We start from the raw sequence: 27,406 nt of genomic DNA, 5'->3' as shown, positions 1-27,406 counted from the left end.
GGGTAACCTGGAGAAGTGGTTTGAAAGTAAAGATTAAAAGCTTTGTAAGATGCCATAGACCAGGGGTCCTCAAACTTTTTAACCAAGGGGCCGGCGCGCGGATGAAATGGCAGGCAGTCATCTGTGGCTGCTTGGTTTCCCTCCCCAACCCCCGGCGGGGGGGGTCTGCAAATACCGGGGGCCGGATTGAGGACCCTGGGGGGCTGTATCCGGCCCGTGGGCCGTAGTTTGAGGACCCCTGCCATAGACAGTGTTCCTACAGATGCGTTCACTGGGCTTTCTAAGGGGTCTAGAGGAAGAATCCTGTGACTAGCTCAAAACAAAAGTGGACAAAATGTTGAAAAAACCGGTTTCATTTAGGAAGATGATGTGTGGGTTCTACTACACTTCTTTTTGCATCATTATTCTGTTTCTGTGAATTTCAGAGACCTCATACTTAGTTCAGTAATTGAATGTCTTTTACCTTCAGGAATCTAGCCTTAGCATCCTGTCCGAGAAAAGCGAGTCTTTCATCTAGAAGTCTGCGTTTATGTTATGAAATACACTCTGCTAGGATGTACGTGCTCTGAAGCTGCCGTGCAGGCAGTACATAGGAATTGCTGAATCCTTTCTACTGTGCCAAAGACAAGAACTGCCCTTTCTCTTCTGGATCACGCTCTGCAAGTTCTCAATATTGTGCTCCATATGCTCTTTGGGTAGCGTTTGAGTGAGGTTACTGTGGGCAGCTGTATCTGCATGTTCTAGCTGCCTGCAGGGACACCTGGCAGCGCAGATGTTCTGCCTTCATTTTTAACATGTCCTAAATACATCCGTCATCTCTTCTGGAGAAGCGGCATTATGGGTATGATTTTGACTAATTTCCAAGTTCTTAGCCCTACGTGAGTTGAGGGACACAGGTTGCACGTTAGTGAGACATAACTAGGCTTAGCAAAAGTTGTAATAAAGGAGCAGAGATGGTTCTAGAGACACTGCTACGCACACATGAGAGAGGAGCAAGAGAAGAAGTAACTGAGGGAACGTGTTTGCGCTGACCTAGCCTGCTGTCCTTTTGCTGCCCACAGCAGACTGTTTAAAATGAAACCTTCCAGAGAAGCAGTTGAGTCTAGATGTGCCTGTTTCTTTCATCTATACATTTGGCAAACTACAGTTTGAAAAATTTTTCTCTGTGGAGGTTTTCACAACTTCACGTCACTTCCCCTTCCTCTACTTCTTGTTGAACGTTATTTGGAAATCAACCTGGTTTTGAGGTAGCGCAGTTCTGGTAACACGTACCAGCTGTTTGTAGCAGCCCTGAAGCTTATTTTTTCTAAGCTGTGACACATAGCTGAAATCCTTTATAGTCTTTATAACTTCAAATAGGCATTTGATCGAGATTTTTCGTGACTGGCTGTTGGTATTACTGCAGAAAATTTTAAATACATCCACAGTGCCAAACAGTAGGCAAAGATAAAGGGAGCAGTCTGAGCTCCATCAACTAACCAACCCAGGAGAAAAAGTGTTTGGGTTTTTCTCACTAACATACACTTAATTTTTAAAATCACCCTGGAGTAGAAGAATTGGCCAAACAGACTGACTGCATGAGAGACAGAGCTGTACCTATGTATCATTCATAGTAGTTACTCATGTGAGATGTACTGCAGACTTTGGAGAACTGAGGCGTGGGGGAGCTTCAGGCGTGTTCACAAATGGGAAAATACAGCGGTGAGATTGCTAAGTGGGGTGTGGTTTTGTCTTGGGACCCAGACTTCCTACTGTGAGAAAAAATATTAATTTATCTTCGGATTAACCTCCCTATACAAGTCAGTGTGAAGAGATTTAGAAGCACAGCCTTGAAATTTACTGTCTAGAGAATTGTTAAACGGGTCTTGAACGTTACTGTGATTGCACTGCATGTGGATTAGAACATAAATTATTTGACACAGGATGTTGCACGCGTGCAACAGCATAGTGACACAACAGCAATGAGATCTAATGATTTAGTAATCTGGGAGTTCTAATGCTGGTGTAAAACACTGCACTCTTAAGTCAATAAAACACAATTCTTGTGCTTCAAGCACATCTTGACATGATGGGGTCTTTATGGTATGTATAGGCAATAATTCTCCCATTAATCCTTTAATGCTGAAAATGAGCTTGCTGATTTGTTTTGAAATATCTGTCACTCCTAGTAAGACATTATGAATTAAAGTTTAGTTTAATAGGTGCCTTTATAGTCCCTGTGTAGTTCCCAGACTGTGTAAGTACGGCGGGTTTATGTATATTCTCTGTAAGTAATAGTTCCCTCTTGGAGGGGGAAAGTAGTTTGCACATTTTTCTGTCTTTTGCTGGTAAAGTTTATCACAGCAAAGGAGGACAAAATCAACTTCTAGCACTGTGTTTATTACAATAAACTTAATTTATAATCAAATATGATAGACTGTGTGGCTAGATGAATTAAGTGCCTGAGTGATTCTTGTAGTGCCTGTGTTCCAGATAATTCAGGATAATGCCTAGCGGTGTAGTTTTGCCTGTGCCACGAGTACATTCGATAGCATAATGATGGATGGGAAGAGAGAACCTCTGAAGTGTCTCCTCTTAATAAGCATGGCATGATTCGTGTGTTGCAGTACTTCAACATAACAGAGCAAATTAAAGACAGAATAGAAGCTGTCTCGCTTAATTTCTTACAGATTTTCTATGTTTGTAGCATCTTATGTTTGTTTTCCTTCATTTAATTATTCACTCTACCAGAGAGGGTTACACCACCTTTTCATTATAAACTTGCCCTGAAGATACAGAAGAAAACCTCTTCTGATCCGCCTGGAAGTTCAGAACAGCTTTCAGTCTGTACAAATAATGTAAACAGCCTTAGCATAAATGAGAGGGTTCAAAGGGGTGACTGTCACAAGGCTGAAATCAAAAAGGCTGCAGTGGTAATTACTGCGTAGTGTGCTCTTACCGTCGTTGGTGCTTGTGCTGGCATCCCAGAAACGCCGTCGCTAGAAGGCAGCCGTGCCCAGAGCTGTCTGCAGAGGCTCTGGAACCGCTTCTTATTGACTGGATCATCACTAACCGTAGTGGCCACCTACCCATTAATTTAATCAGCGGCGGAATGCATTTGTCCTGCAAAGAACTGAGAATCTATTAAAAAAAAAAAAAAAAAAGAGGTAGAAATATTGAATATAATGCTGGGGTTTGTAGAAGTAAGAAGGGTTCATCTTGGTTTTCCTATTTTCTAAGACAAGCTCTGTCTGCCAAGGAAGTAGCGGGAAGGTCTGAGATCTGCCCGGGGCAGAGGGAGCCTTTTGTAGCTTCAGCGCTCGGGCCTGAGACATTTAGGATTTGGTGGCCGCCTGACAGAGGGGAGCAGCAAGCAGGAACTGCATCTTCCTATGTAGTTAACAGCTGACGGGACGCTGCTGTGTGCAGTAGCTTCTCGTCATGAACGGACATCCTGAAAGTAGTATTTTTTTCTGAGTAATTCTGTAAAGGCGATAATAGAAAATTGCAATGCATTTTTCTTTGCTTTGGGCAGAGGATAGCAATGGTTGATCGTGCTCTTTCTGTCTCTCTCTCTCTTTGGTTAAAGGTGATAATTGTGCCTGGAATCCTGTATGTAGCCAGCATCAAGATGCAGGATTATCTCCAGCTACATTAGAAACAGGTGAGGATCAGTTTTCTAAAGCAGGATCATACAGGTTTCCTTCTTTTATTTTAAAAATAATTAAAAGCTTCAAGCTTCTGATAGAGAAACAAAACTCTAGGAAGTCCGGGGCAGAAAACTCACTAACAGCGTACCTATGTGATGTACAGTGCTGAGGGAACCAGCCTTGTGAGTGAAAATAAATGCTGCAAAAGTCCTCTGTTTTACTTTAGCATTTTTGTTTTCTCTGTATTTCTTACTAAACTCTCTTGTATTATTCACTGCTTATAATTTTTGAGGCTTATAAATAAGTGGCACTTTATTCTTAAAGTTGGGGGGGAGTGGCTGGGCCTAAACCATTACAAGTTACATATATAACACTGAGTAGCTGCTGTTTCCTCTTATCGTTTATGTCAACCAGAGTCCCTGAAAGTAGAGGTAACAAAAATACCAGTGAGTTATGAGGTACTTCAGTTACCCACCCACTCATCCGAAATGCAATCCTTCTTGCTCATAGGAAAGCCTTACTCTTGACCCATTAAATGTTTTTTTAAATTTTTAAAAATTAAAATGACTGATTGTGCAGCATTTCCTTGATTGCATGGTTTTGTTACTCTTCAGAAAAAGAAAGACATTTTATGACAAACCAAAAACTTTTGTGACAATATTTGTTTTGCCTTTTTTTTTTCTTTCTTCTTCTTTTTTTAACTATTACTTTAAAGATATTCTTCCCCCCCTTTTTTAGTTCCTGTTTCTGGTTCTCATATGGCTGCCTCTGCTTGTCAGCATTCTTTGAGCAGTTTCCTACCAACTGGAAAACAGAGGGATACAAGGAAAATTGATCTACACCAAAAGCCAAAGGCTTTGCACACAGTCTCAAAAGAGCGACCACACTCTTTAGTGGACCTTAAGGCCTATAAAGACACAAAAATTTTAGTGGCAAAATTTCTGGAACATTCAAACTGTAATCTCCCTCCAGAAGTACGTCACGTAGTGAACAGCATACGATCAGTAATAAAATCTGATGAGAGACACATGGAAGAAGCCATCTTCAGTGCCAATATTATAGACCAGGTAGGCCATTTCTGTCCTACAGATTTGCTCAACTGTGATAGACAAATACCTTATTTAAATGCTTTTGCAGTTTTAAGTACTTCAGACAACTCCTACAAAAGTTCCTTTATAATGACGTGGCTTTAGTAAGAAAATAATTTATATATATTGGGCAGTATATTGCCCATTTGGGCATTTAAATATATATTACAACGAAGCACTCACAAATGCATTTAAAATTCTTCAGCAGGGCGCTGTAAAATCCTAGGAGATCTATAGGGAGCAGATTTACACATTGATAATTATCCTTTCTTATTTCCAACGCCTGTCTGCGCCTGTGACTGTTCCGCACATGGCTTTGCGTTTATATATGGAGTTGCCCAGGACTGACTCGGATCTGTTGTTTTTTCAGGCAAATGTCTTGGTAGAGCATAAGCTACGAGCTGAAAAGAAGGGGTAGACAGACAAGCAGGGCCACCATCTGTCAAAGCGGCAGTACAGTTACCCTTACCCCTGGCTAGAAGAATCATAACGACCCTTGCTATTTTTAGGGAAAAGAATTGAGAAATTGTGCTTCTCCGAAGGAAGGAACAATGCCTCCTGTCACCGTGAGCCAGAATAAACCAGACACCAGGCTTGGAAGGGACGCTACAAACCAAGGGCATTACTAGTGGCAGCAACTGTTATTACCTGCTGCATGTTTAAGAATACATCCTTCTTGCAGAGAGCAAGGTGATGAATCGCCCCTTGCTAGTATTGCTACCGGAACGACCGCTAGAGAAATGAAGATGCTTTTATGTTGTCAGATTGGAAAAGCAGAACGCTCGTAGCTTAGCGCTGCCCGGCCGCACTCGGGTCGCCTGGAGGGTTCCCGCAGAGCTGGAGCGGTGAGGAAGGGTGCAGCTCGGGGGCTGTTCCCCTCGGCTGGCGTCCTGTCATTTCAGCGGTATTCATCTGCTGCTGAGGCCTGAATGAGGGAAGCTAGCTAAGCATTACACCAGGATGTAGTAACACTTAGAGAGCAGGTGGAGGTAGTTTGTTGTGTAGCAGGAAACATACAGCAGGTAACAAAGCTTGCTGCGAGATCGCTTCTGCTGCCAGTGGATGAAACAAAGGAGGAGCAGTGTGTGTCACCTCCGTGGTGCACGGGGAAAAAGGCAGCACGATCGTGACATGCCCAATAGAGCGTCAGTACGGAACTACACTTTAACATTTTTACTGCTTTATGATTTCATAGGTCATAACATCCTTATGTTTAGAAAGTTGAAAACTGGTTTTCTCATTCAAAGAAAATTAAGCTTCTCACAAAACAAAACAGTATAAAAAATTGTAGGTTTTATGTAGATCATAAACCCAGAAACCAATGGCCCAGGTTTTGTCCTGTGTGGATTTCTTAGATCCAGGGAGACACGTGGGGTTTTCACATTAAAGGAATAGGTTTGGTAGTTATTTTTTTCAGACAAAAAACATTATTAGTGAAAGTCCAGGGCATCCCAACAATGTACTTAAGAAGCAGCAGACTTTTTGGTAAAATCGTTGTGTAACTCAGATGTGTGAAGCAGCCTGACAGTTCTGTTAACGCTGAACTTTCACCAGGCTTGCACGGTTGCCGTTCTCTTCCGCCAGCAGCAAAGCTCGCGTAGCAGCTGCAAGAAACAGATCAGTGTCATTTGCTCCCAGTTTTTCTTTGTCAGTTATAAGGCCGAGCCGCCGCCTTTCCCACAGGTTTCCTTTTCATTCATACAGACAGGAACAGATCCCTGTTTGTGCCTGTGTGGGTTCAGCGTAGAGCCGGGGTGCGAGGGGAGCCTGCACCCCCCATCACTGGGGAGCTGCAATGAGCTCATATTCAGGGACTGAACCTTATCCATGAAAACGTTTCTTACCCTGTTTTTCCCACTCTCTTCCTTCTCCGTTCCTGCCCTTCTGAACAGGTCATTACGAGTTCTCAGCAGAATGTGAATACCTCTAGAAAGCGGCTTCAAGAAGATCTTCACCTTCAGAGCTGTGGTGCTCTGAGCTCGCCAGTTGCCTTCTTACGCAGGTCCCACATCACTCGCGGTGTAGAGCGGGACAGGCCTCACAGTTTAATTGGAGTTTGCCGGGAGACCATCCTTTGATGATATTCGCAGGTATGTGATTCCAGCAGAGGGAATTAAGGAAGAAACCAGGACTGGGAGAAATACAAGTAGTGGATGAATTAAAAAGGAAAAAGTGTCTTCCTTTGGAATTCCACTTTTTTCCATCAACAGGCGGAGAACACCTCTTTTTCTGAATGTAAATTTCAGCCCCGATTTTTGCAAAATTTTAACTGATTTATTAGTAAAGTCATAACAAATGTTTTCCCAAGCAGAAATACGTTTATTTCACTGTACTTGGAGAAATACTACTGATGCTGCCTAGCATTTCTTGAAAAGCATTGGAAACCCACCAGAGACCGGCTGTACAACTTCGAAGTTGTATTTATTTAATGTACCTCAAAGTGTTTTAACTATGATGAGTGTTTTAATAAAAAAGTATTTCTGGACTTCGCTTTTGCACCAACTGATTTGGATAGAAATGTAAAGGTGATTCATATGCACGTACAGTGCTGCTTCCAGCCTGTTTCTCCAGCGTCTTTCCTGCCAGGCTAAGGGATCTGTCCTAGTTTTAGGGCTGCCCCCTGCCTCCCCCCCAGTATGTTGCCCTTTTAAATTACAGTAATGGCTGCAGTGTGGTTCATTTTCACTTTGTTCTGAATGCTCATGAGTTTATTAATGGAGTAGCACACGCTATTGAAAACAGATGTTTAAGCATTCTGCAAATCGTGACCAAAAGGTGCGTTAGGGACAAAGTCCGCACTCCTGCGTTGCCGAAAAGCAGCTATTTCACAAACTTTTTACAAATGCCAACTGACAGGAAGTCAGATGTATTTTTATCTAGCAGATTCTCCAATGTTTTTTCAAAAAGGATTGTTACTCCAATTAGTAGGTTTGACATCTGTGTTACTAAAACATGTCCTTGTGGTTCTTCTGCAGTTGCAAGTTATTTAACATTGATCTTTAAAAAAAATCATATTAAAACGCAAGTATCATTGACACTAATTTGATTACCAGCATAAACACAGGTCTGCCAGCAACGTCCTCCAGTGCAAGCTTCATCCTGGCTCTCTCGGAGGAAATGGGAAAGGCCTTAAACAAAAGGTTCTCATAAAGAACCTACCACAGGTTGCCGTTAATTTTTTTGCAGCAGTGCTTGTCAGTAGCGTTAGTTTCCATTTGAGGTTTAATCATACACTGGTTTCATTTGTGTCACTCTGAGCTGGGCAGACACCCTGTGAAAAGGTCACAAAGGAATGTAGCTGAAGATGGGTAGTTTAAGTTTTACAGAATCATCCATTTTAATGTATTTTAATTATAGCATGCTTCTGTATTGGTGTGAAGTTACAGTGACATCCAGTGGCAGCAAGGTGTGCCAATTGAAAGCATCTACTCTCAAGATAATGACAGACAAATTCCTAATTCAGGAGATTAATTCCTTTTTAAAAAATAAAAAATTAACATCTGTGACCTTTGCAACTGCACTTAGATGAAGAATTAAATAATCTTCCACTTGTATTTTTTTATTACGTGAACTTAGACAACAAACAAAATAAGCAAGCTTCCTTTATTATTTCAGATTTATTAGTGATAGTAAGTTAATTCTTTCCTAAGGTCAGTTGCATGCAACACACTACTCCTTGAAGTACAGTCATCTAAAGCTCTTTAGTTACTGCATGGTAAGGCTTCTTAAGTCACAGTGTATTTTCTTCAAGGCCTTGGCCAAAAAAAAAAAAAAAAAAATTAGACGAAAAGTTACACCAATTAACATTTATCTCATAAGGAATACAACTTTACTACTAGTTTTTTTATCTACACACATTCTAATACTGCTGATGGTGCTAGGTTATTTGTCAAAACAATTTACATTCAGAACACATCGCCTTAGGAGTAAGAATACTTTATAAAAGACAGAAACAGGTAAGCATGGCTTTCCCATTTTGAGCTAATATAAACAAAATGGTAGTATGCAAAAATTAAAGAAAAAAAACCCCAGCCCAACACACACATTACACAGCCTGTGCAATAAGTTATCCATGAAATAACTCTGTTAAATCATAAAAATCACAAGCATTAAAAATAAATATGTATCTAAATAAATATTTTGATTTTAATCTTGTGGCAATTATTCTTTATTTAGCATATGAAACACTTGTTACATATTTATGTTCACACCTTGCCAAACAGGTTACACTTGTAATAACAATACCAAGTACTACAGTGGTTTTTTCTTTACATTAGAATCTAAAAGTTGTAACTGCACACATTCCTTTCCACTGAAATACCATCTATTCGGCACCAGTTTGAAAATTATGCAAAGCCATCGGTACTGAACCACTTTATGGGACTGGGATTTTTTTTTAACTTGAGGCAGCCATAACTTTCTCCAATTGCTTCTCTTTGCCATTTCCTGCAGTCTCATTCATCAAATATTCACATTCACCGTGTTATCAAACAAGACAGACATACATACATCACTCCACATAAAGGTTACAAATAAATATGTTTTAAGTTTTATGAGAAAAGAGTTTAGAAGATGTTGCAAAATACTTAAATGTTTTACAAAGGTTTTTGTCAGTGATTATTGTCCTTGACCATCCTTCTCATCACTTTTTGGCAAAGAAATAAAAAGGAAGGAGAGAAAAGGCAGAGACACCTGTCTGTTCCTTGTTTCGGAGTCCTCAGGTCAGCTTCGAAGCCGTTCATCCATACAAAATACAAAATTCTCTTCAGCTACCAGGGCTGCAGCTCTGATGGAATCATTGAAGTTATTTTGCCGCAAGGGAGTCGCAGGCTAGATGTACAGGGGTGTCTCCTGCCCGGTCAGAAGCCTGAACATGGCAGCTGGCATGGTCTTCATGTGAATCTGTGATTAACAGAATCGTTACCACTTTAAAATAACCCCGAAGGGCCAACCTGTGTCCCTCCCTGCGGTACCAGTGCTTTAGTGACCTGGTTTCTCTAGATGCGAACGGTACCAACGTTCCTAGCTCAAAGTTCTCTGCTTCTAACAAGCTGGTTTGCTGTCTTTGCTCTGTGTGGGTTGTTTTTTTTTTTTTTGGTTTTATTTAAACCATGATGACAGGATGCAACATCACGTAGCTAAAAAAGACGCCCTAGACTCTTCCTATTGTTACACCTTACTCCAGTTACAGCCCGTAAAAAAGCAGCAGCACAAACCACTGAACGTTCATTCTGCTGCTCTGGTATTAACCAAACTTGAGATTATTTTCTCCCATTTTCCTTCCCTGTGGGAATGTCACTTGGTGCATGTTTTTTCCTAATTGAAGTGTGATCCTCTGAACGCAAACTTGGACTTTATCACCTGATATTTAAACGCCAGTGGAGTGCGGTGGAACAGGCTCTCTCACGGCTGGCGTACCTAAGTTCTTTCTACGGGCTGTGCTGTGAGGAAGCGTCGGGGGGATTCAGACTTAACAAGATTAAAGGCATCAGGTAATCGGGGTTGCATCGGAACTGTACTAGCGGCTGTAAGCGCCTATCAGGCAATGCAAGAGGAAGGAAGGTGAAGTTTACTAACTGATAACACTGACCCGCACCAGCCACACGCTGCCTCGATATCCTGGTCCCTCCACGCTTGAAGTTCCATACTGTCCCCCTCTGTCTGGGGAGATGCTACACAGCAAAGAGGCGCCATGAAGGCATGGAGGTTCTGTTGAATTCTACAGCTTTGTTCCTGGCAACGGGCACGTACTCGGCATTATTTTTTCAAGTTATCATTTTCCACAGGAAAACAAGTTCTTTGATTTTTGGCAAAGGAACTGGAGGAGGATGTGGCCAGGGCAGTGTATGATACTGCTGCTAAATTCGGTAGGGATTTCGATAAACTGAGGGTCTTTTTCATTCATTGCTGATTTCTCCACAAGTACTGGAGATGGATGTCTTAACTTATTCCCAAGGTAAGTTGGAAATGTTAGTGGAAATGAATTGATTAAAATTTGAATCTCTCAGCCCTCTGAATGTTTATTTATTTCTACGGCAGATGCTATGGTGATGAGCCAAGAGACATTTTCATTGCTAACATGCTTAAGCTATTTCTTCCTTTAATTTTTTGGTTTAATTCAAACAGTAGGTTGAAGGTTCAGGAACTCTTGAAAAAGAGGGGGGAAATGCAGTGACTGTGTATCTAATTGTTCAAAACCCGTTCTGTTAATTGTTTGTTATTGGTGCTCAACTCCAGGTTACTGAGGTGGTGCTTTTAATACTACGTTAAGATACTCTTTTCAACTGCAACATAGATTCTTTCACAGTGTGAGTTCCTTCAGTACTTGTCTTCTTACCTCTCCCACTGAATTAGACAACGCTTGTACTATCTTCTCGTGAGCAGTAGCAACAACGCTTTGTCCATTGATCTCGATAATACGGTGTCCTACTCTTACCCCTCCCCTCTCAGCTATTCCACCTCGCATCAAGCTGCAAATCTGTCAAGAGAAAGCAAAGTTTATTGATGTTCACAAGGTCATAATGTAGCAGTTACAAGGGTTTAATACATACTAATGAGTGTTGATGCCGTAAGGATTCCAGAAGATACTTGTAGAAAGTATTGAGCAATACTGTTGAGTTTTTAAATGCTGGTTTGGGTTTTGGTTTTTCAAAAATCCTGCAAATTACATTATTTATTTTTATTATTATGTATATTACATATAATTCTGATGGGCTGGGAAGATTTAAATACCTAACACAGTGATACAGGTAGCAGCCATGTAAAAGTGGAGTTGGGGAAGAGAGGAGTTTATGTACTGTCGGGATAGCAGAAAAAAATAATTTTAAAATATTTCTGACTGTGCCACCTGGACTCTTTCTGCAAGCTACCACGTTATTTTTTCTGAATAATGGGAAATATAAAAAGTGCTACGTAAAAGTTAATCTGCAACAGCAGTGTTTTCACATACATGGAAAAAAACAGGCAGAAAGCTTAATCCAGGGCGAGGCCCTGGCGCAGGCTGCCCAGAGCAGCTGTGGGTGCCCCATCCCTGGAAGCTCAAGGCCAGGCTGGACGGGGCTGGGAGTGACCCAATGTAGTGGGGGATGTCCCTGCCCACGGCCGGGGGTTGGACTCTGTTTTCCAGCACCGCTGGCCATAGGGAGCTTAGGAAGGCAGCGAGTCCGGCTGCTGGTTCACAGCTACCAGTAAAGAACCAGGCACATGCTTTGCCTTTTATGCCCCCTGCAACAAGGGGTAATTCTACAAGAAGAGCTGCGTTCCCCAGGCACCGTCCCGGCAGGCACTGCTACTTAAATGTTTGCTGAGGCTGCAGCGTGCGTGGTGGGGAGGCAAGAAGAAAAATCTCAGTCCAGCAGGGGGAATGTAACAGAACATTTCCCGTGCTGCAGCAGGGCCCCCGGGCAGCCAGGCAGCGTGTTGGGAACCCCGGTAGAAGGCTGAGCTCATGCAGCACGGAAGGCAGATAACGCAGAGCTTGAAGCTCTGGAACTGCGCAGAGCTTAGCAGTGCTAAGGCTTTACCTTTTGTTTACCGCTAGAAACCTGTTCTTGGAGGAAACGAGTGCTGGAGCACCCAGCGGCGGCTGCTGCAGTACTGCCGCTGGTTAGACTCCGACGGGAAGAGCTGTTTGCTGAGATCTGGGAATTTGCTCCGAGCTTACTACAAGCACGATAAGATGTGGCTTGTGTCCTGCTGAGTTTGTAATCTAATTCAGAAACACGGCATGTGGAGAGAGGGCCAAGCTGGAACACCCTGAAGGTGACACATGGTCTGGGGTTGAGCAGAATCTCGTCTGTATGACACTGGCGTTTCCTTTAAATGCCTTGTCACAAACAACAGCGCTGTAAAAAAACAAAGTCCCTTCCACAGGGAGTGAAAATATATAGTTATTCTTTGTTTATAAAAGGCCTTTCTCAGCCTTCTAGAAAAATCAAACTTTCTCCTGAGTAAGACTTATCTTCCACCATGCTATCAGCAGTGGCTGAGTTTTACCCGCTGTGGCTCACAGAGCACTTCTGATGGACTTTTATAGATAAAGGCACCATCAGGGCCCTTCAAAGAAATTGCATCTTAGATTTCTGCCCCATACAACACGTTGTTTTGCAGGGAGCCCGCCTTCTAATCGCACAGCTGACACATAAGCGGTACTACATGGTCTTCTCTTTCACGGAAAGCTGCTCAATCCAGCTCCCTGGTAGAGTAGCAGTTTGCTCCTTGCTGTCGGGGATTGTGTGCGGTGGTCTGAAAGGAGGAAAAGCAGAACGTGCCAAAAGAAACCCTGCAAATGTATGTGTCGCAGTGTAAAAGCAAGTACAGAGGCCGTACAGCCAGCTGCAAGAAAAGCTGTCAGAGTGAAGGGAAACGTGAGCTCTCGCCCTTCCGGCATAAAGGAAGAGCTAAGGGCTTGCACATCTGTCCAGGGCACATTTCATCTCCTGGCTCTCACAGCATTTTTAATACCATCAGTGAACTTGCGCTTCCTAACAGCCTCAGGCATGGGGAGCAGCCTCTTCATTCAGGAACGTGGTCCCTCTCCGGTCCTGGTAAGCTGCAGACGGGAAGAAAGGCACGGCACTACAGCCCGTGCCCAGGGCTGTCTGCAGGCAGCCCAGCCGGGGCAGGGCAGGCTGGCACGTTCAGGCTGAGCAGCACCGAGCGAACACGGCTCTGTTCAGCCAGGATTGCTCAGCCTGCTGTGCTTGTTGAACGTGGCGACAGCTGTATCATTAAATAAAGCATGACTGATCTGGATCTTCTTGTAAACAAGAGCCTATACTCTTATTTACTGTGACTGAATTTAAAAAAAAAAAAAACCAAACAAGAATAAGAAAAAAAAAAAGGTGTAAACCATACTAGTTCAATCTGTTCAGCTGTTACAGGTTCTGTAACGTGCCTTAGACAAGCTGCAGCGCGTCAGAGGTGAAACTTCAGCAGCTTCACGGTCAGTTCTATTGCAACTGCCCGTTGTGCAGCAAACCTTACGGACGGAAGAGTGCAAGGCAAACTAACTGTTTATTCTGTGTAAATGCCTTAAATATAACCTATTAAACCACGTTTCTCCTCATCTCACTCCTACATAACTCTATTTAAACCTTGTATATTTTTCCCCAGACAGTTTAAATAAATATAAATGAAGGCAAGGAAGAAAGCATGAGCTGGCTGTTCTGTTAAGTTTCGCCCAGGATTGCTGTGGTTTTGCAATGAAACTACATCGGTAGCTTTCAAGAGCCATGAAGAGTATTTGCATCATTAGTGCAAGGGGAGTTTTGCAAAATTAACACTGATTTATGCTGCTGTGCTGTTCCCTAAGGAGAACTCCCAAAAGCTGGCACTACCGGTGCTCCATGAAGCACAACTTCAGGCTTTGCATTAATTAAACGACACAGAATATCCAAAGAAAAGTGTCACCTGCAGCAGCCTGGTCTCTGCACCTTCCTGATACCCTGGCACCAGCAAACCCGGCGCAGGTGGTACCGGTGTCCCCAGGCTGTTGATGGGCTGCACTGGGCAGCAGCTGTGCGCCTCACGCAGAGAGAGGCAGGGCAAAGAGCAGCCACCGCAGAACCACTGTCATGGAGGCGCAGGACACCAGTGCCAGCTGCATGCGTGACGTGCATGGTGTGCATGCATGACGATGGCATGGCGGGAGGAGATACTCCATTACAGCCGTTTTGGCAAACCAGTTATTTCTGTGCTGCGCTAACGCTGAGCCAATGAAGAGCAAGGATGTTATTTCTGAATCCTCTCTTAATTTGTAACTTGCTGGCAGTTACAAAACAGCTTTTTAGAAGTTCAGTGTTGAACTGCCAGGGAGACAGACTTTTCAGAGTCACATTTCCCAACGTTAGGTGCAGTAAGATCGACTTTATCCAAACAAGGATTTACAGCCCTACGAGCCTGTCTGTAGCGGCAGCCTAACAAAAGATGTTACTCTCTCTTTTTTGTTGATTGGCTTTGATATTCAAACACGGACTCTTCGTAAATGAAATGTATTACAAGGCTTTCTTTTTTTGTTATCCGAGAAGGATCTTTATGCTGAATCTGGTAAACTTTATATTGGGTGTCATCTAAATGCTGCTGATGTAAATGGAACGAATGATGATGGCGCAGTGCGGTGAGTGTGACAAAGGACCAGCAGATGGAGTGAGCACGCTGCAAAAGAAACCCACCACGTCTGCAGGATTCACTTGAGTAAGGCTCTAACTATGTAGATGATGAGCTGGGAGAAGCAGAATAGATCGTCCCACAGACTCGTCACTGCCCCAGCCACGCGAGGAAACGTTATGCTGCTGCTGTTCTACCTTGGCCTGATGCTTCCCCCTGCCCTGACCCAACCTCCACCAACGCTGTGACAGGCCTCCTAAAAGACCTGACAAACACAGCACAGTATCGCTCATTGCTCCTTAAATACGTTTTCCTCTTTTTATCGCAGCACCAGCTGAACATACTAGATTTACAAAGGAAAGCAATTAGGAAATAAATCAATGCCTCATTGAGTGTGATATGCTGTTCTCGGCGCCCTCTGTGAGAGCTTGTAAAACCAGATCCCATCCCTTTCATCCTCTTTATCCCGAGACTCGGGATTTGCTCACACAGAGTGAACTACCAGCAATAACCGTATGGACAGGTGCAAGGGGGTTAAGCGCAGGCAAAGAGGACAGCAATACACAACACGTGATTTTTCTGTATGTTTTCACAGACCTCTCTCTACTCGAGCATTAATCCCAATCATGACAAATACTTTAAACCTCGGCTTGTTAAGGATGTCAGCCTGTAGTAGTTATTACCACTTCAGAGCGCTTCCAGCTGGACCAAGGCTTGCAGCAGCGTTCTTTAGACCAGCTCTACTGTGTCCACAACATGAGATGAGATCTTAGGCAGGGACATTTAAAACTCAGGTACGGTAATAACTTGGAGATGGCTAGCAGAGCTGAAACTCCACCAACGAGCCATCTGTTTGCTAAAGCACAGTAAGACCCATAAATCGTATCCTACAGAGTTACCTGCGACTCCTCCCAGGGTGGCAAACAGAAATCTGGCAACTTCAATCGATGAGTTTCACAGAACAGGGGACCAGAGCCCACCGTCCTTTGTGATGTGGTTTTCTGTGTTAGCAGCCTGATTTATTTTTTTTCCTAGACTGGAGGAAGAGCAGATGGTGACGGTCCTGCACTGCAGACAGTCCCTAATGCTAGAGTCAGCCCCCAGACAGAGCAGGTGACTACCTGAGCTAGTTGTGTTGGGAGTTTGCTTTGGAAAGGTATCGGAGAACGGCTTGGGAAGGAAGAACTACGAGAGAGGGACCCTGAGCGGCACTGGGTGAATGTCACCGGCATGTTCATTCTCCTGTTTGTTGCCGTTACTGCAGGGAAACTGCGGTGTGCAGAGAAGGTACACCTGGGCCACAACCTCTACAATTACTTGCAGCGAGAGGTGTTTCATTTTAACAAGAGGAGGTCATAATAAAGTTCCCTTGTCCACTATCATGTGAGCCAAATAAATTATGCAGAGCAAAAGAAAAATTAAAAGTCTTGGTGAACGTGTGCTGAAATTTAAGAAAGAGAAACAGGATCAGAGCTAAGATTAGACTGTTATAATTGTAAAAACCTGTTTCAGCATAACTATTTTCCTTGCAGCTCTGGCACACTCCTGACAATTATACATGAATTAGCTGGTCCAGATATTCCACCAAACGATTTGGACTATAAATCTGGTGGCTGTGTTATGCAGGAAAATCCCTCAGGAATGGCAGTACTTGTGCTCCTGGTGCTGTCTATTTCCATCATATCAGAGATGTGATTATAAAGTTTTGATTAATTACAGGATCACAGTACAAAAAGTGAGGTCATGTGCAAGGATTTTTTCAGTACTTCAGTGTGTTTCTTGAAAGAAAAAATAAACAAACCAAAACAATCACTGAACACAGAAACTTACAATTCCGTTCTGTACACTGAAGCCCAGCTGGTATTTCAGGTCTGGCCGTTTAATGAGGACAGTGGTAACAGGAGGACAGCTGACAATGTTCAGTTTGACTTGTGTCTGGTTCTTGAGACCCTGTAAGATGTTCCAAAAATTAATTATTTCTAGAATGGATCTTAATTTGCTCTTTGATCAGTCATTTCCTAATTGCAAGAGTGCAAAGCAGCTGATCTGAGAAAGAACAGCGGGAGTTAATAGAAATCTGTTGTTAACTTGGAGATACATTTCTCTCTTTCATTTATTTCCCAAGCTATTTGGCCCAACAAAACGTATCAAAACTTTGCCTTAAATTACTGTAGAAACTTCAAAAAAGTTTTCAAGAAAAACCCAAACTGACTACTGGTTGCCCTTTACCAGCATCTTGCTAATTAATCTGCTGCTGCTGTTCCTGGTAAATCTGCACGGACATTAGATTTAATTTTGGAGACTAAAGATGATGCATTCTGAGATTCCGTCACGTCCAGGGAATCTCCACATACTCACTTGTTCTGTTCTGCACTCTACCAGCCTCCATCCATTTCAGCTACATGGAGCCTGAAGAAGCATAGTAGCTTTTAATCCTCGGATTTTAATTTGGAGGCTGTGGGGAAAGCCTGAAACTTGATTTAGACAGGTTTTTCAGACCTGGCCTCATTTGTTATAGTCCAGTAACAAAGCTGCAGTCAAATTCTCCAGCCCTAAGTTTCTGTACATTGTCACCCCTGAATCTCTGTTTCTAATTCTACTTTTTGTTAATGACAGATTACTTCTTTTTTTTTTTCTTCTTTTTTTTTTTTCAGTGATATGAAAAATCGTATCTGCTGGTATTCTACAGGGTCACTTGTCAGAATAATCCATCTCTGCTGGCTTACAATCTACAGCATATAACAGCATATAGTTGTAAATTTGGGGTACCTTTATGATCCCTTGGCATGTTGCAAGAGGTAGACCAACTAAACTGGTCCCATTAATGGACATAATTTGGTCTCCGATGCTTAGTTTTCCTGAACGGGCTGCAGGGCCTCCATTCATCATGTTAGCCAGGATAACGGTGGGTAGAATGGATCCCCATCCAGATTCCACAATCACTACCCCAAGAATTTCTCCCTTCTGTTTTTCTAGCTGGAGCTGCAATTAAAAAGAAAAAAACAGAATAATGTTTTTTGCTTTGATTTACCTAAACTTGAGCACTACCATCTCAGTTGTTCCTGAGTAACACCTACAAATTACAAAAATAATTCTATTCTTTGCCATTAGGTAGCAGCAAGACCTGAAAAATCCTGTTAAAACTGTGTAATGTATACCTATTTCTTTTCAGGGGTATACTCCGCTTCTTTGTTGAACAAGTACATAGGTCCTTCTAATAAGCAAAGCCCGAACACCTTGGTTGGCGCTACAGAAACACGGTGGGACTATCAAATGAGGGAACGCCAAATGTCTCTGTCCTGCTTGGAGCCTGGCAGCGGGGCAGGCTGTAACGTTTTGTGACCAAGTCGGTGCCTGGAGCACAGGCTTGAGTTCAGCTCCGCTTCTGCCACCACTGCTCAGGTTGTCTCTTGATCTCAGGGTCGATCTGTCCTTGTTTTCAGCCAAGGATCTCTTGATTATTACTGTTGCTATCAATATTGTTAACATTATTGGATATACTTGTGCCTAGCACATTAACCGAAGATCCCTGATGTGTCGATGCAATGTAAATGATGACTTCTCCTCAGATATGGAGACATTAACTGCTCAGTAATCATAGCACATCTAACTTTTACAGAAGAGGAGTAAGAGTTTAAGTAGAGAACATACTCTTAAAATACTGTGAATTATTTTCTTCTAAGCATGGAGCGACAGGGACATCCCTACTTAGGGGAATCACGAAGGTCAGCTGACTTTTGTTGAAGCTATCTAACAAGGCTTCGAAACAACCAGTATGCCACAACTCTGTCATTGCTCAAACATTCATAAACCAACCAGAAGCAAAGGTGCCACAAAAATAACGACCTCTTGAATCACCCTGAAATGTGACGCATTTTTATTGTTCTGTTCCGATTCTAAGTTAAACCAAGACCTGTTCAACTGAACTTTCCCTTAATAACAAGAGAAATATTTTGCCAGGCTTATATGCACACGGGAACAGCTTACGGAGACCTAGTGACTGCAGAAGTATAAAACTACACATCAGATCATACGCTTTCTATCAGCAGGTACGGGTGAGAAATGCTTTCTGCCCAGGACCACCCCCCCCCGTATGACAGAGCCTGGAAGACCAGAAGACACGAGCAGGGAAGGTGGGACGGGAGGAGGAACCAAGCCGCAGCTCATCTCAGAGCAGGACTGCGTTAGGGCTCAGGGAGCCTGAGCTTTGGAACACGACCCCAGCGCCCGCCACACTGCAGCGAAGTAAGACCAAGCAGAATGTGGGTGCCACTGCGCTCGCCGCGTTCCTGTTTGGAATGCCTGGGGTTACAGTGACCTTTATAAGAAATGTAAAATGTGAAATGTGTGGCCGTTGTACAGAAAAATCCGTTAGATCCAAAATCAAATGTAAGTAGTTACACTTCTGTAATTTGGGGCACTTGAGGGAAATTCTTGCCTTTTCACCTCTTAGGAGTGTGAAACAACATTTCGTGTGGGAGTTCTGCTGGTGTTCTGATAGGGGAAGAGGAACTGGCCTGCTCAGTGCCACAGCACCCTGGACTCACGGTCCTCGATCTGTTACCTAAGAAATCACTTTCAACATGCATCAGAATGGATTGCCATCTCTCTTTCTGTATCAATACATTGGTAAAACATAAAAACACCTGACACTGTGTACTGCGAATAGCACCCAGCTTATCTATGTCAGGAGTCAATGCACTTTACTACTGTTTTTGTAGAAAGACCCTGAAAACAAAACCAAGAAATTCGAAAAACTTACAAAGCTGGTTTTAGTAGCACAGTATCGACAAAGTAACACGTTTTGAGATATAAAGTCATCCTTAAAACACCAAAAGATATTTCCATCAGTACTACTCTGAAAAAATGGATCAATCTGAAATGAAATTTCAAAACTAGTTTACCTCTTTGCAGTTTTCTGAATTGGAAAAGTGTATAAGATCATCATTGTACATCTCTTGGGTATTGATGATGTCACTGTATTCTTTCTGACTGAGATCCTCTGGGTTAATTCCGTTGGCTCTTAGAAACTCTTGGTAAGCCACACTGAAAGCCTGACCAATTGACTGAGCTATCAGCTGTGCCTAGAATGTAGAACAAAACACAGCTCAGAGAAAGGACTGGTCAACAGTTTACCGCTGAAACTATCACAAATGAGAGAAACTGGATTTTAAGACGGAGACAAAACAAAGGATGCTGCAAAGCTGCTGCACCAGTATGGATACAAAGTCACTTTAAGGTCAGTTGTACAGAAAGAATTCATTACATCCAAAATCAAATTACAAACTCCATTTAAAAACCCTGCTGATCTCCTTTCATCAGCACGTTGCAGTAGCAAGCAGCCATATGCTATTTATGTACGTGTTCCAATAAACAGTGCAGGGTCCTGGCTTGGTACCAGCGTGGAGCAGAGCTCGCAGGCTGTCACAAACCCTGCTGCTGAGCACGGCGTGTTTGCAGGATGAGGAGGGAACGGGTGCTCTGCTTGCACATGCATGCGTGGCCATGCATGCACTGATGCTTTCGGTGCTTGTGTCACCTGCTGCTTCTCCACCTTGGTTTTATAGGGCTGAAAATGCTGCTTCAACAAAACCATCTGCTCTCCTAGTACTGCCATGATACCTGTCTCATATTCCCAGCAAACCAGTGACAGCCCTGCCTACCCACTGCACATCCACAGTAGCTATTCCCATTAACGCTCTGACTAGCAATGTCAGGGAGGCTTCTGAGAACACAGCCAGAGCCACGATTATAGCTTGTTAATGTTAAGAACAACTCTTTGAAATCCCCTGGGTCTTTATTAATTTTTGGAGCAGTTATCTGCGCATGCATTTTACTACAGTATGCAATAAAAGATGACTTCCCATTACAGTGGGCTATGCGGTGAGCACAATTAATGAAAAATTACAGTGACTGGTATTTGGACGTGTCAGAAATATGTAGACATTAGAAAGAAATTACAGAAACCGACAATGATAATGATGATAATACTAACAAGTGCATATTCAGCACACTGCAAAGTCAACTAATTAAAGAATGAATGGCTGTAAAATTTACTTTCTTGTTCCACTGGATGGCACTGGAACACAGAGAAACAGAGGTACAGAAAAGTAAATGCATTTGTAGTCAACTTTTTCTACACTGGAATTATTTTTTTTTCTCCTATTCTGAGTTTACTGCAGCTCACAGGAGGATGCCACGCTGAGTTTCCTGTATTTGTGGTTTCCAGGTACTGTATCCTGTGCATATGAGTAACTCCCAATGACCTGAGGAGGAGTTAATTGCATCTTAAAATGTAACTCCCTAAAAATACCACTAATCAAACCTATAAAACTACTCTGGAAATGCAACACACTTTCTTAGACAGTAGGTACATGCAAAATGCATTATGAATGCACAGGGGCTTCTGGATAACGCTGTAAACCTGTATCTGCTTGCAACCTACCCAGCAGATACCCAGTGCTTCTCTGATGCACCAAGGTGGTTTTCTCGTTTCACTTGTGCTGCAGGACACCCAAGCACCAACCTGCTTGACTGGAAAAGGATTTTAGAAAATCAAGGACGTCATTAGCCTAGCCAGTCAGAAATTGTTCCTTCATATTTTAAAACATCTTTTCAAAGCGTATCAATATGCCAAGAGGTTTGTAGTAGTATGGTAGTACAGAAGGCATCAAGAACATATTTATATCATTCCATTATTAAAGTTTATCACCAGTCCTTACTGACTTCTTTTTTCCAGCTCCAGTGCCACTGTTCCCTCTGTAGCTGGTCCCATTGCTTTTGCCTCCGTTCTGCAGCCTCAAAACCAACAGGTCTGTCATAGTCTATTCCATCAGTGCTAGTACCAGTTGTCACATCTTAATTTCATCTCTATCTCCCAAGTTTTTATGCATGTTTATGAAAGTCTTCAGCATTATGTACAACTTAGAGATAATGTAATTAAGTTGCTTGAAAAGGTCTCCCCAGCAAAGCTAACTAGGTCTGAGAACAATCCCAGCCCAGTCCTCTAACCTTTAGACAACGACATTTCTCTTTCACGGGCTTAATTGCTTTAAAATAATGAGAACGATTGCTTAGCTCAAAAAAAAAATATTCAAGCTGTGAGATACAACTGTCTGAACCGAAGAACTCAATTCTTTTTTAATTGATGTGACAGAAATTCCATTTAAAGCTGTTCCTACAGAACAACGGCCAGAAATATTTAGTATTATGTCTCACTAATACCCGTCTCTCACGTCAAGTTAGAAACAGACAAAAAACTTTGCTTTTTCTGTTTTCCTTGCTTGGTATTTTTTTCTACAGCTGTTTTAGGTTGAAGTCCTCTGATCTGGCAGAAACAGACACAAATTCCTATTTTGCTACCAAAACACACCTGAATGTACAAAGCAGTAAAGCAAGGTAATCTCCCTTTGCCACAAGGGGTAAGGGCATGGCATGCCACCGATTTTCACCTGGGTGAAACAGGATGCAGCAGACGTGTACAGAACTCCTTTGCAACCAGTACTTCTGCAATCCTACTCCGAGAATGGCTCCGAGGTCTTTCATCTTTTGGTATTTCTGATGCAAGTGAAAATTAGAACCTAAATTCTGAAGCGGTCACTCCTTTTTTAAACAGAATTTTAATAAAAAGTAGTTCAGGGCTAATACGGTATTGAATCTCAGAGTATCTTATGGCATAAAATGACAGAAAATTATGTTTTCTGTTGCATAATTGTTGTGAGAGACTAGTGAGAGCAAGTTCTTCCTAGCCTTTTACTTTACAATTGCTAAACTCTTCTGGCCATGAAGAAAAATATCTAGAAATACAGAGAACTAAACTTTCTTATCTCTCTTGCATTTACATAAAAATTCTAAATCTTTGCTACAGATCAAAAAAGAGAATGGAAAAATAAACAGCCGAACGTGTTCTTAAAGATCAAAGGATCAAGTTGCCCGTCTGAGAGCACATATACCAACTACAGGTAAATAAGCCACAAGGGAGTATGGACGGGACAGAGGGCAGCCCTGGCCAGGCCCACCACATCGGGAGATGTTCTCAGCAACCTGGCTTCAGCTTGGAAGAGGTCGGGAACGGTTCCACCTCATTGCCAGGTGTCTGGAGGCGTATGTGTGTCATTATGGGCCAACCTGCTGGACTAAAGGATCCAGTACAGGATGAATGATCAATGCGACAGCTCATAAATTAATTTCAGCCATAAATGGCCACTGACTTCCAGCAAAATCCAACACATCCAAATAATGAGGCAGCAAAGCATCTGGGGAAGCATTGTTGAAAGAACACAAGTGATTCTGTAATACATGAGACAGAGAGTGGGTATTCTGGGACTGAGAGGTAGACATGAATTTGTGACATGGATTTGTGGAGGCAGAAGAGATACGAGTACAGGCAAACAACTGGCGAATGTCTCCACAGATTACCTGCAGCGTCACTCAGAAAAGATTACTGACAACAAAAATTCATCCAAGAAATTAGATGTCGTTTCAGATTCTAGAAATGACATATGTTGTATAATAAATGTAATCCCATTTACTTACGTCCTCTGATTCAAAGACATGGCATATCATTTTGTACTGCTTCTTTCCTTCCTGGGCACCAGGTGTCGTTTCAATACAGTCTTGAGAAGCCGACCTCGGCATGCGGCGGCGCGCCATCAGAACCACGATGTTACCGATATCAGCGATATAGGAGATAGTGCGCAGCGCGTGGTCCATCATTGTCTCCTGCGGAAAGCAAAGGGCAATACAGTAACTCTTCACGCCTGCCGTTACCCTGCACATGCTGCATCTTCCCTCTCCTTGATGGCCTGTCGCTGGAGAAGGACACAGGCTCCAGAGGTGCTTCCTACAGCCCCAGCCCCGACGTCCCTGCGCAGGCTGCGCCCGAACTCCAGCGGCAGGCACGGTGCCTGCTCAAGGAACTGGTCCCAGTGGAAGTGTTGCCTGAGCAAATACAACATGGTTGCTACTGTAAGGCAATAATGAAGATCAATACTCATGTTTTATAAACGTTTGCATGCCGTTGGAAAATCGTGTTTCCCTTCTGTATTAGTTTTGCTGAATTAAGTAGATGCGTTTCACAATGATAGAGCAGGTTTTGGGGAAGCCAGATATGCATGAGGAGACGTTCTAAGTTCCCAATTTTTTTAATCATGTCCTATAATAGCAATAATATCTAAGGTAACTTTTTCTTACATACAGCAAAGCAATACTTACTTTCTTTGTAAAGAGCTGTGAAGGCAGTATTTCACCTTCTCTCTAGGCAGAACTTTTAATCCTTTTCTCTGGCTACCTACGTATCTCACACCAGTTTGGAGGGAACTGGTCTAGGGTCTGGGCTCACAGTTAAAATCCTGTTCCAGTCACTGTCAGTTTGGTCGTGCTGGGAGACCTCCGCTCAGAAGAGCTGCTGCCTGTGAGGATGACTGTAAGGGGAAATCAGCCCAAGCTTCATCCTAATGAACATTTCTTATGTAAGAACACACAAGGAGTACTAAATATAAAAAGCCTCTATCTCAAATCCCTGAGCTCTGCACCCTTTTAATTACTTTAGCCTTTTAAACTCTTATTTTAGTTTCTGCTTTTAGCAGGGAAATCCCAACCTGCTACTTCCAAATGTTTTTCTCACAGGAATATGTCATTATTTGGTGGCTGTGATTAATTACTGAGTTGTCTTGGACAAATGAAAACCGAGTGCGTATTTGTAGTCAGAAAAGGGTATGTTGTCACTAAATTTGTTTTATTTCAGATATTACCATTTCATTTTTTGTTTCCACCTCCAGTCCATGTTTCTATCAATTGTTTCTTACAGAAAAGAGCGATAAGGTCCCAGAAGGAAGAACCTTCAAGAACATTTTACAACAGTTTCTATTCACTGCTAAGTATGAACTTGCAATAAGTTCTATTATTTCTGAACTCAGCATTAAGAATGAATAAATTAATGTGGCTCAACAGCTAGCAGTCTCATTTTCCTTAAAAGGTTTCTATATGTAAAATAATGTTATTTTACTAAACAATGTACATGACATTGCTACGGTATAATTTCAAAGGACTGTGATACATTTCGGACAGCAAAGACAAACAGAATGAGAAACTTGTTTACGCAAATGTTTTAGAAAATTATTTGTACCTTCGTACAGGTTTTTTTCAAGATACTGTATAAGCAACCCGATTTCTCCTTTTAGGCTTTTTTAAAAATCAAACTAAATAAAAAGCTACAAGTTTTTTAAGTTCCCAGAAAGGCATATTGCTATGGAAGATGTTCCATAAGAACCTTTTAGGTTTAAACTGAGAGTTTTAGGAATGCTCACACAATCAAGTAACCGGATTGACTGTACTTCCTTTAAGTGCCTTGGAAAAAATCACTATTACTGAAGTCTGTGTACAATTGCGGAGGAAGAGAACTTCCTAGGGAAAAAAGATAATATAACGTATGTTAGTAATGCTTATCTGGCAGATATTTTGATAGTTCAGATGAGATATTAGAAAAACCCTCCTAGCTGTAAGGACCCATAGAAGCCATGAAGCATATTTCAAGGCAGTGATGATTTACATTTTTTTTCCTGAGGAGATATTCCAGGACTGTATGTTGCTCTTCACTAGGTGAGCGTGCTTTCCCCCCTCACCCCCCACCGCCCATATATCACCAGCTGACTGGAAGAGCTCATCCTCGGTACCCGGAGCCTCAGCCTTTGCTCCTCCTCAGTTTCAAAGCGAGCCAGACTCTGCTTCGCCGGCACATGAGTAAAGCGCCTGTGTCCTATTACAGTGGCCACACCACGCTGCACTTCTGTGACAAAGAAGGCTGCAGGAGACCCATGAGAGGTAATTTTAATAGCAGGCTGCCAGGGTAATTAAATTCAGCTCTCAGGCATGGCTGGTGTGAATCCAAGCTGTTGCCATTGGTTGAGCATCCTTATTTTAAGGCAAAAAAAAGAGTACAAATCCTGTTTGTACGGGACGTTCCAAACCTAAGCATTATAGGATTCTTAAACTGGATGCTGCTTACTTTAAAACCTTATGCTAAGCACTTATTTTAATTAAGATAAAGCTTTCCACTGAAACAAAGACCAAGCCAAAGTGCCTCCAACCCATGCTTCGTTAGCTTTGTTTGCTATCATTTCTTTACGTATTTTGCCATTGTAGAGATGAACTGTTCTCTTCTTTAAGAAACAGAAGGGGCCCATCCCAAAATTCCTTCTTGCTGGGGTCATTGGTCAGTTTGGAGAGTTTTTCAGACTTTTATTTATTGGTCAAACTGGAAACAACCAGAAGCATAATAGTTTTATTGATCAAACTAGCTGAGGATGTCCCTTTCCCCCATCTCCCCAAACAGCTAAAAACATGCACCGAATTCTGCCTGAATTGGAATAAAAAAAACCCAAAACATGCTGAATTAATTTGTTTCACTTCACTTTGTGATGTCTGTTAGTTTTAAATCAGTAAATTGCTTTCTGGTGTCTAAAAATACCTTTAGTTCTTAGCCAAGACTGAGGTTGTCTCTGCTGCTTTTGGCACCTGCTTAGATATATGTGTGGATATTCCTAATGTGAAGGAAGAAAAATTGGCTACAGGTTTGGTTTGGTTTGGTTTGTTCTTAGTTAAGAAGGCCTTTTGGGTTGTTTTTTTTCTGTCGGATATTTTTTTTGTTTGCTAGTGGCTCTTGATGTGTATCAGAAGATCCCAGTGATCGGCACAAGGTCAGTTTTCATCTAACTCCACCACGTTAGGTGACTGAGACACCCTCCTTGCTGTGTCTGTCGTGGCAGTGTTTCCCCTGATATCTGATCTTCAAAAAAAACCCCAAAACGTGGTATGAGATAATACATGATTTTCATAATTTATATAAGCAGCAGCATCCTTTATATGAACAGCTACGTATTAGTTTACCATTAGCTGAACAAATATCTAAGGCCTAAAAGAGAAAGATTGTTCCTCAAGTCTACAAGAATAATTGTTTTAAGAATTTCAGTACAATTGTCAGAGAGAGAAAAATACAAATAATCATTGTTGCTTAGAACCGCCTGTCTTACTGAAGAGAATCACTACCCATAAAATTATCGTAATGATTCTTCTCAGGCTTGAAATAAGATGTTCTACGCTTATCCCTAAACCACGAAAACTGATGACGTTTAAGAGATGGTTTGGGGGGTGTCTCAAGGGTTGCAGGGGCTCAGGAGGATTTATAGCACTTCTCTCAGCATGGAAAAATGTTTTATAATGGACATCTCTCAGCAGGGTCTTGGGAGCTCTGCAGAGATAATTGCTTTTCAGCACTCTGCACTAAGTACTCTGTAAGGGTGTAATCATACCTGCCGTGTGCACAGGAGTGAAGGGACTGGGAAAATGAATGCATTTAATCTCACCTGCCAGGAAAGTCTTTCTGTCCTTATCATCACACAGAAGTTACTCAAAGGTTTTCTTTGTATTTTCCCCTTGTAGGGGTGAAAGCAGTCATTCCCCCATTCCCCCCCAGCTTTTTCCTGTCTAATGCAATTTCAGTTTGGAATAAGGCAAATAATATATAGCGACTGTAAACACATCTTTACTTTATACTTAGTCGTGACTTGACTTTTTCCTTTCTCA

At 42.3% G+C, this 27,406-nt stretch overlaps 2 protein-coding genes across 10 annotated transcripts in view; one reads left to right on the top strand and one right to left on the bottom strand.

The window, feature by feature from the left end:
* ENTREP2 (endosomal transmembrane epsin interactor 2) overlaps positions 1 to 6,795 on the top strand; it is a 145,832-nt gene extending 139,037 nt beyond the window's left edge. For 4 of the 5 annotated variants that reach the window (XM_056346848.1, XM_056346846.1, XM_056346849.1 and 1 more), the window contains 3 exons: positions 3,569 to 3,643; positions 4,368 to 4,696; positions 6,610 to 6,795. In XM_056346848.1, the coding sequence (XP_056202823.1) occupies positions 3,569 to 3,643; positions 4,368 to 4,696; positions 6,610 to 6,795 (590 nt within the window). The remainder of the gene's footprint in view (positions 1 to 3,568; positions 3,644 to 4,367; positions 4,697 to 6,609) is intronic. The other variant, XM_056346851.1, reaches the window with a different exon arrangement.
* Positions 6,796 to 7,865: 1,070 nt separating this feature from the next.
* Positions 7,866 to 27,406, bottom strand: part of APBA2 (amyloid beta precursor protein binding family A member 2) — a 106,140-nt gene continuing 86,599 nt past the window's right edge. For 3 of the 5 annotated variants that reach the window (XM_056346852.1, XM_056346854.1, XM_056346853.1), the window contains 6 exons: positions 23,360 to 23,545; positions 19,729 to 19,908; positions 17,594 to 17,806; positions 16,655 to 16,774; positions 11,055 to 11,195; positions 8,518 to 9,619 (listed from right to left, as the gene is read on the bottom strand). In XM_056346852.1, the coding sequence (XP_056202827.1) occupies positions 9,548 to 9,619; positions 11,055 to 11,195; positions 16,655 to 16,774; positions 17,594 to 17,806; positions 19,729 to 19,908; positions 23,360 to 23,545 (912 nt within the window). In that variant the 3' untranslated portion in view covers positions 8,518 to 9,547. Of the gene's footprint in view, positions 7,989 to 8,517; positions 9,620 to 11,054; positions 11,196 to 11,704; positions 15,861 to 16,654; positions 16,775 to 17,593; positions 17,807 to 19,728; positions 19,909 to 23,359; positions 23,546 to 27,406 lie in introns of those variants that run through there. The other 2 variants (XR_008823108.1, XM_056346855.1) reach the window with 2 other exon arrangements.

The sequence above is a fragment of the Falco biarmicus genome, chromosome 7 (genome assembly GCF_023638135.1).
Source record: "Falco biarmicus isolate bFalBia1 chromosome 7, bFalBia1.pri, whole genome shotgun sequence".
Lineage (NCBI taxonomy): Eukaryota > Metazoa > Chordata > Aves > Falconiformes > Falconidae > Falco > Falco biarmicus.
Note: the sequence above shows the minus strand (reverse complement) of the source record. Positions and strands in the feature narration are given on the sequence as shown.